The sequence below is a fragment of the Giraffa tippelskirchi genome, chromosome 2 (genome assembly GCF_054371585.1).
Source record: "Giraffa tippelskirchi isolate mGirTip1 chromosome 2, T2T-mGirTip1v1.2.pri, whole genome shotgun sequence".
NCBI lineage: Eukaryota > Metazoa > Chordata > Mammalia > Artiodactyla > Giraffidae > Giraffa > Giraffa tippelskirchi.
Window position 1 is genome coordinate 115,993,656 of NC_137276.1, and position 15,168 is coordinate 116,008,823.

Below are 15,168 nucleotides of genomic sequence, written 5' to 3' on the forward strand. Positions count from 1 at the left end.
TGCAGAGTGAAACACCACTTGTCAGCATGTAACCTGTGCAACTCTTACCCTCTTCTTTGAACCCTTCCCTATACATTTGAGAAAGAAGAGTACATAGCCTCTGGCTATCAGGTCGTGAGTGAAGAATTTAACAGGACTACATCAGATGATGTATCTTGCAGACCAGTCTATAATCAGTTTCAAATCTGTGACTGAGTGTCTGCCAGTATTGCAGAAAAAGACACATCAACTTAAATGATGAGTAAATGGGAAAAAACAAAGGATAAGATGCTATTCACTAAAAAACAACATCCCCCCCAAAAAAAGGCTACCAGAAACAGAATCAGGTACACCACATCAAGTAGTAAGTTGGTGCATCACTGGTTGGGGCTTCCCTGGTAGATCAGACAGTAAAGAGTTTGCCTGCAATGCACGAGACTCAGGTTCAATCCCTGGGTCAGAAAGATCCCCTGGAGAAGGAAATGGCAACCCAGTATTCTTGCCTGGAAAATCCCATGGATGGAGGAGCCTGGTGGGCTACACCCCATGGGGTCGCAAAGAGTTGGACACAACTGAGTGACTAACACATACAAGGCATCACTGGTTGCAACCCAGCCAGCAGATGAGCCTCACAGTATATGGAAAGTTGAAAAAAGTCAGGTAAACAATTACAGATCTCTAGCTTCTCTTGGAAAATAAAAAACCCAACAATGACAGACTCACATTTGGGCATGAGAATGTGAGAACATGACAACAACTACAACAAAAAAACCCAACTAGAGCTAAGTACTGGCTGCCTATTTAGAAGAAGGATATGTATTCACCAGTTTACCATGAGCCTCTACACTACATAAATTCACTTTGCTCATTTAATTTGCTTCTCTGGCTCCCATATAGTCTTGGATCTCTGATTTATAACATGTGTGTAACTGACATGAAAGGCTGCCCATGCTATTCGCTAAATGGAGAAAAGTACGAGTTACAGAAGGACAGAAGAATGGTAGTCATCTCCTATAAATAAGGCTTGTATATGATTATGTGGGTCAGTATGTGCATAGAAAAATGCTCTCCAAAATACTAACAGTAATTTTCTCTGCAAAGTGGGATTACTAGATATCTTCCTATTCTGCTTAATACACTGATGCATTCCTTTTAAGTCTTTTAACACACACATACGTTTATAATCAGAAAAAATATGTTAAGTAAAACATACTACAGAAAGTAGTATAAAACTTTACTATCAATTGAAAATACTGTATTTAAATAAATTAAATAGGAAACTTATTATAAATTATAGAAAATTTAGAAAATGAAGAAAAGCACAAAAAAGAAGGTAGAGGGCACCCTATAATTCTGTCACCTGGAGATAAAACTTCAACATTTAAATATTCTTCCTGGTTGAAAGAAAGGCAGAGCAAGTAGTTTGGGAGTGGGATCCAGGGCCAGAGGGTAAGGAAAAGCAGGAAAGAGAGTTCCCCACTGAGGAATCTAAGACAGTCTTCACATGCTTCCCTAGGACCGGCACCTGCCAGAAGGCAGAACAGTGACAGAGCAGCACCTCGTCCAGGTTGGAGAGGAGGGGGCGGCTGGTGATCCCATGTAGCTCATGCCTGCTGAGGACAGGCTCCAGTGAAAGCAAACCCCACTTTCAGATTTGTCTCTATAAGCTTTCTCCTCAACTGAGAAAAGAGGTAAATTAGAAAAAAGTACATTTAAATAAAGAGTTATGGTACCGATGAACTTTCTGTGGGGCAGGAATAGAGACACAAACATAGAGGATGTACTTGTGGACACAGCAGGAGAAGGAGAGGGTGGGATGAATCAAGAGGGTAGCACTGACATATATATACTACCATGTGTGAAACAGGTAACTAGCAGGAAGCTGCTGCATAGCACAGGGAGCTCAGCTTGGTGCTCTGTGATGACCTGCAGGGGTGGGATGGGGAGTGGGAGGGAGGCTCAAGAAGGAGGGGATATATCTATATTTATGATTGATTTGGGCTTCCCTGGTAGCTCAGCTGGTAAAGAATCCACCTGCAATGCAGGAGGCCCCAGTTCGATTCCTGGGTCAGGAATATCTGCTAGAGAAGGGATACGCTACCCACTCCAGTATTCTTGGGACTTCCCTGGTGGCTCAAATGGTAAAGAATCCGCCTGCAATGCGGGAAACCTGAGTTCGATCCCTGGGTTGGGAAGATCCCCTGGAGGAGGGCACGGCAACCCACTCCAGTATTCTTGCCTGGAGAATGTCCATGGACAGAGGAGCCTGGTGGGCTACAGTCCATGGGGTCGCAAAGAATCGGACATGACTGAGTGACTATGCACAGCACAGCACACATGGCTGATTCACATTGTACAGCAGAAACCAATAAAACATCGTGAAGCAATTACCCTCCAATAGAAAATTAAAAATAAAGAGTCATTCTTGTTTCACTGACATCTCCATATACCCTGTGGCCTCACCAGCCACTCTGGGAGTCATCCTCATCTCCCCAGCCAACACACATACTCAAGAAATCCTGGCAGTTTCATCTCCTGATCCAGCAGCCACTTCCTCTCATGCGGCTACTGCAATGGCCTCAACCACTGCCTGTTTCTTCCCATCCAGTCTCCAGGCCCATGTTAAGAGGTAACTAACACTAAGTCTGATCATGACATTTCCCTGGCTGACATTATTCATTGGCTTCCCAACACGTACAACAGCAAAATTCAAACATTTTTCACTTTAGGAAATACATTTTACACTGTAACCCAGTACACTCATAGATATATACATAAATATACACATAAACACATCAGAAACAAAAGCTTCACTAAGTCTCCTCAAGCCTTGCTGTACACAATGTTATCTGATATTTCTTTATCAGGTATATTTAATTGAAAAACTGTTAGTCTTGACTCACCAATTAATTTCAGCATCTACTAAAGGGTAGCGCCTCAGAATTTGACAAACAGTGAGGTCACATCTAAATGCCTTTGCAAAAATCACTGATCACTTTTCTGCATCACCACTCACCTCCTTTCATTCCCCCATTCACAATTCATACTCTAAAAATTGGTATTACTTAGTACCCCACTCCAGTACTCTTGCCTGGAGAATCCCATGGACAGAGGAGCCTGGTAGGCTGCAGTCCATGGGGTCACTAAGAGTCGGACATGGCTGAGTGACTTCACTTTCACTTTTCACTTTCATGCATTGGAGAAGGAAATTGCAACCCACTCCAGTGTTCTTGCCTGGAGAATCCCAGGGATGGGGGAGCTTGGTGGGCTGCCATCTATGGGCTCGCACAGAGTCGGACACGACTGAAGTGACTTAGCAGCAGCAGCAGTAGTTCCCTAGATGCAACACAGGTTCCCAAGCTGGGCGCATTTGCAAATGCTCTCATCTGCCTGAAACACCCACCCATTGTCTCTATGCCCAGGAAAATCTTTCCATCCTCCAAGTCTCAGCTCAAACACTCCCTCTTCTCTAACTCCTTACAGATGCCTCTGGAAAATAGGTATGCTCCTCTTCTCTTTCACTATATGTCATATGGATGTTAGTCATTCTTTCAACAAATATTTACTCAGGGCCAGCTATGAGCCATGCCCCATCCCATGTGCTACGAATACCATAGTAAGAAAAACCAACACAGATGGCGAAAGATTCTTGCCTTCTTGGAGCACAGCCAAAGAACCACAAATATAAATGTAAAGTTACACCCTCAATAAGTGTGAGAGAGATACATGGTGCTTTATAAAATGTATAAAGACTTAAATACCTGGACTGAGATCTTAGGGGGTGGGGGAATCCCAGAATGACTGGTCCAGATGGCGCAAAGACTCTGAGGGAAGCAGAGAATACGGCATCTCCAAGATGAGATTGGAAAAGTAGGTAGGAACCATATTAAAGATTTTTATCTTTAACCTAAAACCAACAGCAAAGTATATGAGTGTTTAAAGTACATGTTTGTATGGTGTGCACATGTGCATGTGTGTGGAGGGTGTGAGGAGAGAAGCCAGGAAATGTTGGCCCCATCTGTCATCTGGCAGATCAAAGTGGCTGGCCATGGTTTGAACAGAGCTGGGAGCAGCAGATGGATGAAGGAGATCCTTAGGAGATACACAGACAGAGCTGGTGATGAAGTAAGTGACACACATATGTGTGAAGCATGTTGTAATCCTATGGAGGGGTGCCATTCATTGAGCTTGGCGACACGAGGGTATGACTAGAGATTCTTTCTCAGTTGTGGGTGGGGGGATGTGGCAGGTTCAGGGGAGAGTATGCAGTTGATTTGGAACCTGTAATACTAGACTGTAACTATGATAACAATCACAATAACTAAACATCCTCTATGTTGTTGTAAATTGAAGGGAGAAAGCCTAAATACTTTACAGATGCATGTTACTCAGGTTTCCTCTATTATTCAGCTTATATTTTTCTTTTAGAATTCTTTTCCAATAACATAAAAGAATATATAATTATTGTGTATGCGTGCTAAGTTGTTTCAGTCGCGTCCGACTCTTTGCGACCCGATGGACTGTAGCCCTCCAGGTTTCTCTGTCCATGGGGATTCTCCAGGCAAGAATACTGGAGTGTGTTGCCATGCCCTCCTCCAGGGGATCTCCCCAATCCAGGGATCTAGCCCACATCTCATATCTCCTGCATCAGCAGGCAGGTTCTTTACCACTAGCGCCACCTGGGAAGCCTCATATAATTATTGTGGTTACTATCATACCACAATACAAAACAGGTTCCTAAATTTAACTTGTAGATTTTATTACTTTTTTTGATTGATACAACTTTATTATTTTATCATGGGCTTTGGATGTTAACAAGACACAATTCTTTCTTTATGAAATGTCACAATGAACTATTTTTTCAAATAAAAAAGTTTATTTCTAAAAACAAATTGAGCTCAGAATATCATTGTGAAGTTTTTTGAATACACAAGTCTAATAATATTTACACTTTAGAACCTTTTCAGAATTTTAAATGAATTAAACTAGTATTTCAATTGTCCAATATTATTCACTTTATGCAAATACAAAATCATGGTATAAAAGGATAGTTAGCTTACTGGAGTCAGGTCCACTTAGATGTCTCAAATGTCAAAATAATAAATTTTTTTAAACCCATAAAGGTCTAATTTACCATCTTCATTATATTATTTACATAGTGATTTTAAAATTTACAAATATTCATTTTTCCACCACAAGGTTGGCTTTTTGTTAAAACCTGCAAGTCACTGGATCAAAGACAAAGAAATCAAAAATGACACTGCACAGCAATGTAAGGAGGATTGAGTTCTGTGTAAGTGGCAGGTACACATACATATGTACATCAAGTTAGGCTACAAGATCATGAACAGAGGAATGTTTTACATTTTGTCTGCTAATGTTAAAAAAAAACAAAGTTCTTTCATGAATTCAGTTCCATTACAGTCAGATCAGAATCAGATGAGTTCAAAGTCACACAACTAATAGCAAAGGTCAACTGCCTCATTGAACATCATCACAGTACTTAGGTCACCCAGCCCTGCATGAGCACTGAAGCAGCACAGAAACCAGGAGAGTTTCCTGCTTTCAAGAACACTATGATGGAGGCACCAACATGTGTGGAAAGGACACAAAGACATGGACATGGAGACAATACCAACTGATAAGCTTTTAAAATCAAAGAGTTTCCAATGAAGATGGACAGATCTAATAAATCTTGAAATTGTGTTCAGTTGGAAACTGTGATGCTCAGGGAATAATGTCTTCCTTTAAAGATGTGCTAAACAATCCATATTTGGATAAATATTAAAATGAACACATTGAAACAACAAAGATTATGGAAATACCCCATAAGTTTGTTCTCTGATCCTGCAACTAAGCCAACAAGAAGGTATAAAAGCTTTACATCCACAGGTCATTCTGGAATATAAGCGTCCTCGTGCATAGATCCAAATTTCACATGGTAAATATAATAAAATCCCAACACCCATGGCCCCATTTGTCTTCAGCTTTCTATGAATGGAATCTTATTCCGAGCATTGTTGCTTCATGCTGGAGCTTGCAGGCCTTCCAAGAGAAACATTTTGTCAAGAGTTAATCAGCTAAAAAGGAAATGGCAACCCACTCCAGTATTCTTGCCTGGGAAATCCCACAGACGGAGGAGCTGGGCAGGCTACAGTCCATGGTTTTGCAAAGAGTCAGACAAGACTTAGCTACTAAACAACAACAACAAACTAAAACAACTGGAAAAGTTTGTCTGTGAACAGTTATCACTGAAGATTTGTTAAGGTATGTTTTTTTAGTGAAGTGAATTCGCTCAGTCGTGTCCAACTCTTTGAGACCCCACGGACTGTAGCCTACCAGGCTTCTCAGTCCATCGGATTTTCCGGGCAAGAATACTGGAGTGGGTTGCCATTTCTTTCTCCAGGGCATCTTCCTGACCCAGGGATCGAACCCAGGTCTCCCACATTGTAGGCAGACGCTTTACCATCAGAGCCACCAGGGAAGCCCCTATGTTTGTTTACTGGGTTAAAAATATAGAATTTTGGGGACTTCCCTTATGGTCCAGTGGCTAAGACTCCATGCTTCCAACATTGGGGACCTGGGTTCAATCCCTGGTCAGGGAACTAGATCCGACATTGTGCAACTAAAACATGGTGCAGCCAAAAAAAATATGGAGTTTTTGCACATGTAGAAGGTCCTGCAAGGAACAGATGGACATCTAATAGTTGACACAATGTATTGACAGAAATGATCCTCCAGTGATGCTGGGTTGAGTCCTAATGAGGCAACTCTTCACGCTTGAAGAAATACTTTACCACTCTTCTGAATAATGGACAATAAAAATAAAAAGTACTGCTGGGCTAAAAACCAATTTCATTACTGCAAGACAAAGTATCGCTACATTTGCCAAAAAAAGAAAAGGAAGAGCACTTAGATTTAAAAAATGGTCATACTGTAAAAATACAATTAAAGAGACTGACATGTAAATTCTGATTCATGATAAGAAAAAGAGTTTTGGTCAATTAGAGAAGTACCAATAACTGTTCTTTGGACATTCACTCCCACCTGGTTGTACAGTTCCTTAATGAAATTCGCTATCAAGAATTTGAAGAAATCAATGAAAAACTCTTTAGTAGGAATTATGTGCATCAATTTCAAACATAAAGCCTAATATAGAAAAACTACATCCAGAAAAGCAGGATCAAGTCTTATTAAAATTTAAAAAAGAATTTTATCATTTAATATCAAATCTGTGTATCATATATTTATTGCAGTCATATAACATAAAGAAAATGTGACAGCTTTTCACCACGCTCTATCTGGATGCCTCTACATTTGCTCCTGCTTATTATTCCAGTGTGTCATGAAAATAGGATTTTCCACATGTCTTATGATGCAGAAAAGGCTGGGAAGAACCAAAACAGAAGGGAAGAGAGACATCACCAAGAAGAGCACCAGCAGGAAAGCCAAGGGCATTGAATTCCATGTAAAGATGTGCTATGAATGTTGACCCAGGCCTGTCTTCCATGGACCTGTAGCATTTGAACTTTCTGCTGCTCCCCTGACTTCCATTCCTGCCCTATCAGTAGTTTGGATCATCAGAATCAGCCGTTCAATTTATACTCCACACATTCTCAAAGAAAAATCTATCAATTGAAAGCAACCCAATGTAGACTGATGAAAATACTATATCAAACTTTAGTATACTAATATCTTTTCTTAGCACAAAGAGAAAAATTCTGATCTACTTTCTGAACACAAATGCAAGGGAAGTTTTACAATAATAAATGGACACCAGAGATATTATAGAGTTATTAAAATAATAACTGTAGAGAAACATTGAAAAAATTTATAAAATTAAGTGAAAAAGTAATACAAAATAGTATATATATTCAGATTATTAAAAAAAAACGCATACTTTGAAAAGATCATAAACAAAAAACTTAATGTTAGAGTGGCAGAATTAAGAAATTTTTTATTACTTAAAGTATTTTATTTAACATTGTTATATTGCCTTCAACTAGACAGATAATATTTTTCAAAAAGCTGAATGAACTGATAATACATCTGCAAGCTCATGCTGTTGTCTTCTGGTGGCTATCATAAACTAACTGATATGTGCTCTTATATATGTACCAAAGCCCCCCTTTCAAACCAGTGCTTTCTTACCTTTTTAAATACTGCAATGCTAAACAAAAGGATGATTTTTAAAACTTTATAATCTACCCATTGTACTTTAAACTCCACTGAAGAATATTATCCCATATGACCACTCAAACACATAGCTTTTTAGATGCAAGGACTTTAATACAATAACTATAAAAACATCTTATTGATTATTTGAGAGTGAAGACCAAGTTATCAACATAATCCTATGTTTAAAAAGAGAAAAGAAGAGCAAAATTTTCAAAACTGGTATTTTAAAATTTAATCTGCCTGCTGAATTGTAAACTATCTACTGGCTCTTACTGTATTAGCACAGATGACTATGCCAGAATGGTACTTTGAGTAGCTGAAATTAACTGAGCACTCACTATACGTGCCGGGCATCTAGTAAAGTACTTTTTAAGATATTTCATTTAAACTGAACTAGAATATTTTTGAAGGTAGTTATCATTATGTCCACAACCAGGAGGTTAAATAACTTTCTAGTGAGCAGCAGAGATAGATTAAAACTCAGGTATTTCTAACCTTACTTGACCGTCCTGAACAGATAATGGATAATGGCCAAGCATCAACCAGAATATGGTTAAATAATGACCCAAGATATATGGACAATAATGTCAGGCTGCATTTTACAGGTCTCCTATGCAGCTCTTATACTGAGGTATTTAAGCACTTGGTCTGAACCAGACTTTAACATAGCCATCAGTCAGCAGAGGTCCAACGGTCCTACTGAAGAGTCTTATACTTTATGGTGAGAAACAAATCCATGAGTGGACTTAACCATGCAGATCAGCACCTGCACAGAGAGTAAACATCTGTAATTCCAAGAATTTCCAGTGTCTGCATCTCATGAGACATATCAAGGTAGAGAGGAAAATGAACTGAAGCTAATGTTTGTCTTTCTGAAACTTGCATTTGAATCTCATCTCTGCCTGCTGATGGTGGGGAGACTACAAGCAAATCGCCTGATCTCCTTTAAAATAAAGTAACACTGCAAAGATTAAATGAGAACATGTTATGAGGCCTGCACCACCAAGAAAGGGCTCAGTCAGGGCTGATTTCCTTTATTTTCTTGTAAAATCTTAAAATCTATGTTTTACTGCAGCACCTTAGCTACACATGAGTCCATATTTTTGTCATTACTATAAACTTGCAATTATATGATTAAGAAGAAAAATTACCTGAAGCATTGTTGAAAAATGTCTTATTGCTTCATCATAGAGACCACTGCCAATCAACACATATGCAATAGCTAGGAAAAAGAATACAGAAACATTAAAGGAATGAATAAAGGATCTCAGACTGAAACAGGTAACTAAATTCTTTACCAAATCTTAAAAGGCAGCTCCAAGGACTAGAAGCAGTTAAAGGAAACTTAGAGTTAATAAGATGTAATTGAATTCTCCTACCATTTGGCATTTGCTAGTCAGTCTAGTTCTATCTAGATTTAAATTATTAAAGCCATCTATAAAACATCTGCCTGCAAAAAGTAATTATCTTTGTCTAAGCCCATCACTCACTTTCAAATACCAAATAATCTTTATGATATTTCCTATCTATATTTCAAAAGAGCTAGTAATAAGCCTACATAATATCCATATAACATGGCAATGTGACTTTACTATGAACATTAGAAGAAATACCCAAAGAGCATCGCATATCTTGATATCTGCAGGTGCTCAATTTACTGCCAATTACCTACTAAGAACAAAAAGAGAGGTTCTAATTACTATAGTATTATATAAGTATTAATATAATGCTTAACTGTAGATATAATTCACACCAGTGCAATATGCAGTCGCAGTCTTTTCCCTAGCTCTTCTATTCAAAATACAGTTAAAACATTACTCAAAATATACTCTAAAGATAATCAAACTGCTTATGTCAGTGGTATTTTGAAGTTAGAGTCAGGACAACCTGTTAAAACATGGCAGTATTTTGACTAAACTTCACCTGTCCAAAAAAAAAAAAACCCAATAAATTTTAATATTCTAGAATATATTTCCATCTGCAATATTTGCCCTAATTCCCTAAAGTCCCAAATATTTCTGAAAAATTATATTCTTAATTCAATATTTGATCTTATTTGACCTATTGCTTTGGGAAAAAAAGCTTTATTGTTACCCTCCAGTTTAAGGACATAAGTATTCAAGAAGATGGGCAACTGAAACTTTTAATGTCATTCAGTTTAAATTCCCTGACAGGAAAAAGTAGTAAATACATTAAATGCAGAAACAGATTTTATAACTAACCTCAGAAAAGTAAAGTTCAAAACACTGAGCATCATAATAATACAAGAGCTCTGGGGTGCATTCTTCAACATGAAAAGAGGTCTGTTTTCATCCTAATTTCGTTGAAAAGACAATTAAAGTCAAATTCAAGTTCAGAATAACAGGAGTGGATACTATTCAGATAGTTGTAGCAGATAATGGGCTAGCCAGAGACCTCTTTGGTGGGAATCAGGAGCATTAGTAGTAAAAATAACAACAATAATAGCAACATGCACTATATTCTTAACAGGTGCCAGGTACCATCCTAACTATTTACACGTGTTGTAACTCAATTGCTCCTTAATTGCAGTGAGACAGGTACAACTGTCATCCTCATCAGCAGACAAGGAAATGAAGCATTTAAACTGTTGAAAGACAACATGCAGTGAGACAAGGGAAGCAGGCAGCCTGGCTCTAGGACCCACCATCCTAACCACCATGCTACCCTGAGAAAAATCAAGGCTGCACTGAAACTACTGTGCACTGGGCTGGACTGAAAAATGGTTTGAATCCCTTGACGACTGGATGAACAGGGACTGAAACATAAAACTATTTTTTTGAGTGCAGGAAGATACTTTAGAAAGCCAAGATTTGGGCTCAGACTCTGGCCCTGCCACTCACTGGCTGTGTTACCATGGGGAAATTGTTCTCTCCAGGTCTTGCTTAACAAGCCTGTAGAAAATTTTCTTAAATCCTTTCAGATTTAAAAATTTCAGAATTTCCTCTCTATCTTCTCATAATCAGTAAGTATCTATTGAATGAACAAATGAATGTGACCCATAAAAACAAATACAGCTTTGCTGCTAAGTCGCGTCAGTCGTGTCCGACTCTGTGCGACCCCATAGACAGCAACCCACCAGGCTCCTCTGTCCCCGGGATTCTCCAGGCAAGAAAACTGGAGTGGTTTGCCATTTCCTTCTCCAATATACAGCTTTAGGGGATAAATATTAGACTTAGAAACATGCTTAAATTGTTGTTCATGGCCAAGGTGTTGAACTCCTTTCAAATAAAATCAAATGCAGCTCTCAAATCTTTCCATCTAAAAGTAGATTTTTTTTTTTGAGAAAACCCCCAGGTAGCGCAGTGAAAAGAATCTGCCTGTCAATGCAGGAGACATAAAGAGACACAGGTTCAATCCCAGGGCTGGAAAGATCCCCTGGAGGAGGAAATGGCAATCCACTCCAGTATTCTTGTCTGTAAAATTCCATGGACAGAGAAGCCCGGCGGGCTACAGCTCATGGGGTCTCAAGAGTCGGACATGACTAGCACATATATATGCATTGAAAAGTAATCTAAATCTTGTACAAAAAAATTATTACTAGGATCCAAATTTGGTTGTGGGAGTTCAAAGACATAAAGAGAAAACTAGGATAAATGGAATCTCCCAGAAATTGTTATTAACCAGCAATTCCACATCTCCTTGCAACATGTATGCTTACAGAGGTCATTTTTCCAAGAAAAAAAATAAATACTGACGTTCAGAAGATCCTAAACCAGCTTAGAGCCTATACTATCTGAGGATATACTAGGATTACTCTTAGAGCGTAGGACAGGTCTGGCACATATTACACTCTTAATTCATTATTTAATAAATGAATATAAGATTGAATAGAATTCAAGGATTACAAAGGAGACCAAAATCTGATGCCTTAAAGGATAATTAATTCTCAAAGCTTACTCAAAGAATATGAATAAAAGGTGATTAATATTTTCAAAATAGTGCTCAACCTTAACATAATATGCATATGGCACCAGAAAGGATAAAAATAATTATGTGTAAATCAGACAGAGAAAAATTTTTTCAGGTGCTTTGGGCTACCAGGAGCACACCCTTCTGTGAAATCTGTCCAACTGCACTCTTCAGTCCTATATTCAATTTGTTTCCACTCCTTCAAGTGCGAGCTGATTAGGCAATGATGTAGACACACCCAAAGCATATCAGACATTGGTGAAACGAGGCTGTTTTAAGACATGCCTTGAATCGGACACGACTGAGTGACTGAACTGAACAAGCCAAACAGCATGACCCATTTGCAGATCAGAATGAACTCAACTTTCTACACCCACAAGTCTGGACCAACAATGACTGACTGGCCCCACGAGTAAAACTAATGAAACCTAGCTATGTTGTGACACCGAAGACTAGAGGAGGTGTGGTTCTCGTCTGCTTTTACTTCTATATTGTTCATATTTGATGACAGCACACAAATAATCTTTTAATGGATGCTAATAGCTCATTAGAACTCATACCATAATTATTAATTTCCATAGAAACACTGATTCCATCCAGACTGTTTATTTTTATGACATAATAAATATCAAACCCTCACAAGAGCTGAATGCCCTACCCAAGATCAAACCACTCATGCTGGCAGAGCCAGGCTCTGTGTCCTTTCTGCCTCACCATCCTGCCTACCCACTCTGCATCTAATCATAAATTCTAGGCAAATGCCCCAAGAAAAGTCCCCAAGTCAAGTCTCACCTAACTCTTCATTTGTGCTGTCATTATCAGTAGCAAATGGGAATCTCTTTTGTTCAGCAATAGACTTGGCCTGGCTCTGAAATAAAGACAAACATACATTTTAGCTTATCTCAAATGAAGAGAAACTTAAAGCGAAACCTGTATTTAAAAAAATTAAAGTTACATTTAATTTATATGGAAGCAAGAAAACACTGACATTCAGTCATATCAATGATGTACTTTAAGACACATTTCGTGCTATAACCAACTTGCTTCTTCCCCTTATCATTAGTGGTTTTCGATTTCCAGGAACACCTATCTTTTTACTTTCATGAAGATTCATCTTCCCGGCTGTTTCAAAGCTCCCTCCACAGACTACTCAATGACGTCGATCACGTTACAAAGATCACATTCTAGTGACTGGTCTCCAAAGTGGCTTGATAACAGAACATTGCTTTATAAACTGTAAAGAACTCTTTAGAAGTAAGAGACAAAAGTTGTACAGGGATGACGCCATAACAGGGCCAGTAAAACCTGACCAAGAAGCAAGATGCACTCAAACAATGCATAGCAGGCAATGAACATAACCATCCTGCCTGACACAGTACAAGAAATCACACAGACACACATATGCACACTTGGCATAACAGCTGAAGTAAAAGTGGAAACTAGGGGAAAACAAAGTAGAGTTAATTTAGTAAGTGGAATGATTTTACAGGCAGTAATGTTCCAACATACAAAATGATGGCTCTGTTGTGCTTTGGAAAACAAATCATATCTGATGATGCAAACAGCCATCACTTTGTCAAAAGGTTTTACTGTCGATGCTATGGTATGATATGCTTAGCCTACAGGATACAGATTAAAATGATAACTTCATACCAGATTCATCTAAGATATGATTAAAACTTGAACACACATATAGATAGGAAAAGCTAGGATAAAACTACAGATGTTGCTTTTGGCAAAACTTCAGGATCAGAACTCAGTGACATCTTAATTATTTGAATTCCTCTTTTTTTTTTAATCCATCATACTGATGCCTCTACAGGCAGGTATGACAGTCAAATAATTTCCCATGGGTGACTCTTCTGACTGACGGGTATGCTCTTTAGCTAATGATTGGTTCTCATTAGCCGTAGACTCTAGGCCTTCACTGACTCTACAGAATAAAAGGCATTTCCACCTATTTTCCCTATACTCTTGAAGTCCAGACTGATGTTCCGATACATAGTGGTTTTTGGTATGCCTAGAAAACAGGTCAAGAATAAGCTACCTCTGCTTAGAACACAAGTTAGAAGATACAGGTCAGAAAAGCATCCCACCTCGAGGACTCAGGACTTCATTCCATTCAGGACCCCAAACAAAATGAAAACAAAAAACTCTACTCCTTTGGGAACATTTACACTTTATTTCTTCCAGTAAAACCTTGATGGCTAGAGAGAAACTCTGTCAGCTCTTTCTCGCTTTGCTCTACAGCTGGGAGCTTCCATACATGGGAACCAGGTTCGGTTTCTTTTAGAAAGGACAGATTCAACAACCCACGAGGGCAGCACAGCGCTGTATGTACGGCCAGGTGTGACCAGACACAAGTCCTTCCTCCTTACCAGCTGCTTACAGACAAACACACAAGGTGTAAAACATTTTTCTAATAAGTAGTGTAGAGTCAAGGAAAGCAGTCTATAAACAATGCTTTTTAATACTTTATAAGCCTTATTATTTCATCCAGTATTCAATGCGGGTCTACCATTTGCCAAGCCTTCATGCAAAAAGATGGGATGAGAACAGAAATGAAATCTCATGAAAATAAATCATCTACCAAGCAACCTCTAGAATATACTGAAGTGTGCACAGCGGAGCGGCGATGAGGGCACACACAGCCGGGCGGGGGCGTGCACTGCGCGGACCGGAATTAAAAAAAAAAAAGAATATACTGCTATCCAAAAGTCTACAAGCAATAAATGCTGGAGAGGGTGTGGAGAAAAGGGAACCCTCTTACACTGTTGGTGGGAATGCAAACTAGTACAGCCACTACGGAGAACAGTGTGGAGATTCCTTAAAAAACTGGGAATAGAACTGCCATATGACCCAGCAATCCCACTGCTGGGCATATACACCGAGGAAACCAGAATTGAAAGAGACGCGTGTACCCCAATGTTCATCGCAGCACTGTTTACAATAGCCAGGACATGGAAGCAACCTAGATGTCCATCAGCAGACGAAATGGATAAGGAAGCTGTGATACATATACACAATGGAATATTACTCAGCCACTGAAAAAAATACATTTGAATCGGTTCTACTGAGATG

At 38.9% G+C, this 15,168-nt stretch overlaps 1 protein-coding gene across 12 annotated transcripts in view; it reads right to left on the bottom strand.

The window, feature by feature from the left end:
* TTC13 (tetratricopeptide repeat domain 13) overlaps positions 1-15,168 on the bottom strand; it is a 97,330-nt gene that overhangs the window by 44,787 nt on the left and 37,375 nt on the right. For all 12 annotated transcript variants that reach the window (XM_081574405.1, XM_081574404.1, XM_081574403.1 and 9 more), the window contains exons 3-4: positions 12,880-12,955; positions 9,309-9,379 (exon numbers count right to left, since the gene is read on the bottom strand). In XM_081574405.1, coding sequence (XP_081430531.1) covers positions 9,309-9,317 — 9 coding nt within the window. In that variant the 5' untranslated portion in view covers positions 9,318-9,379; positions 12,880-12,955. The remainder of the gene's footprint in view (positions 1-9,308; positions 9,380-12,879; positions 12,956-15,168) is intronic.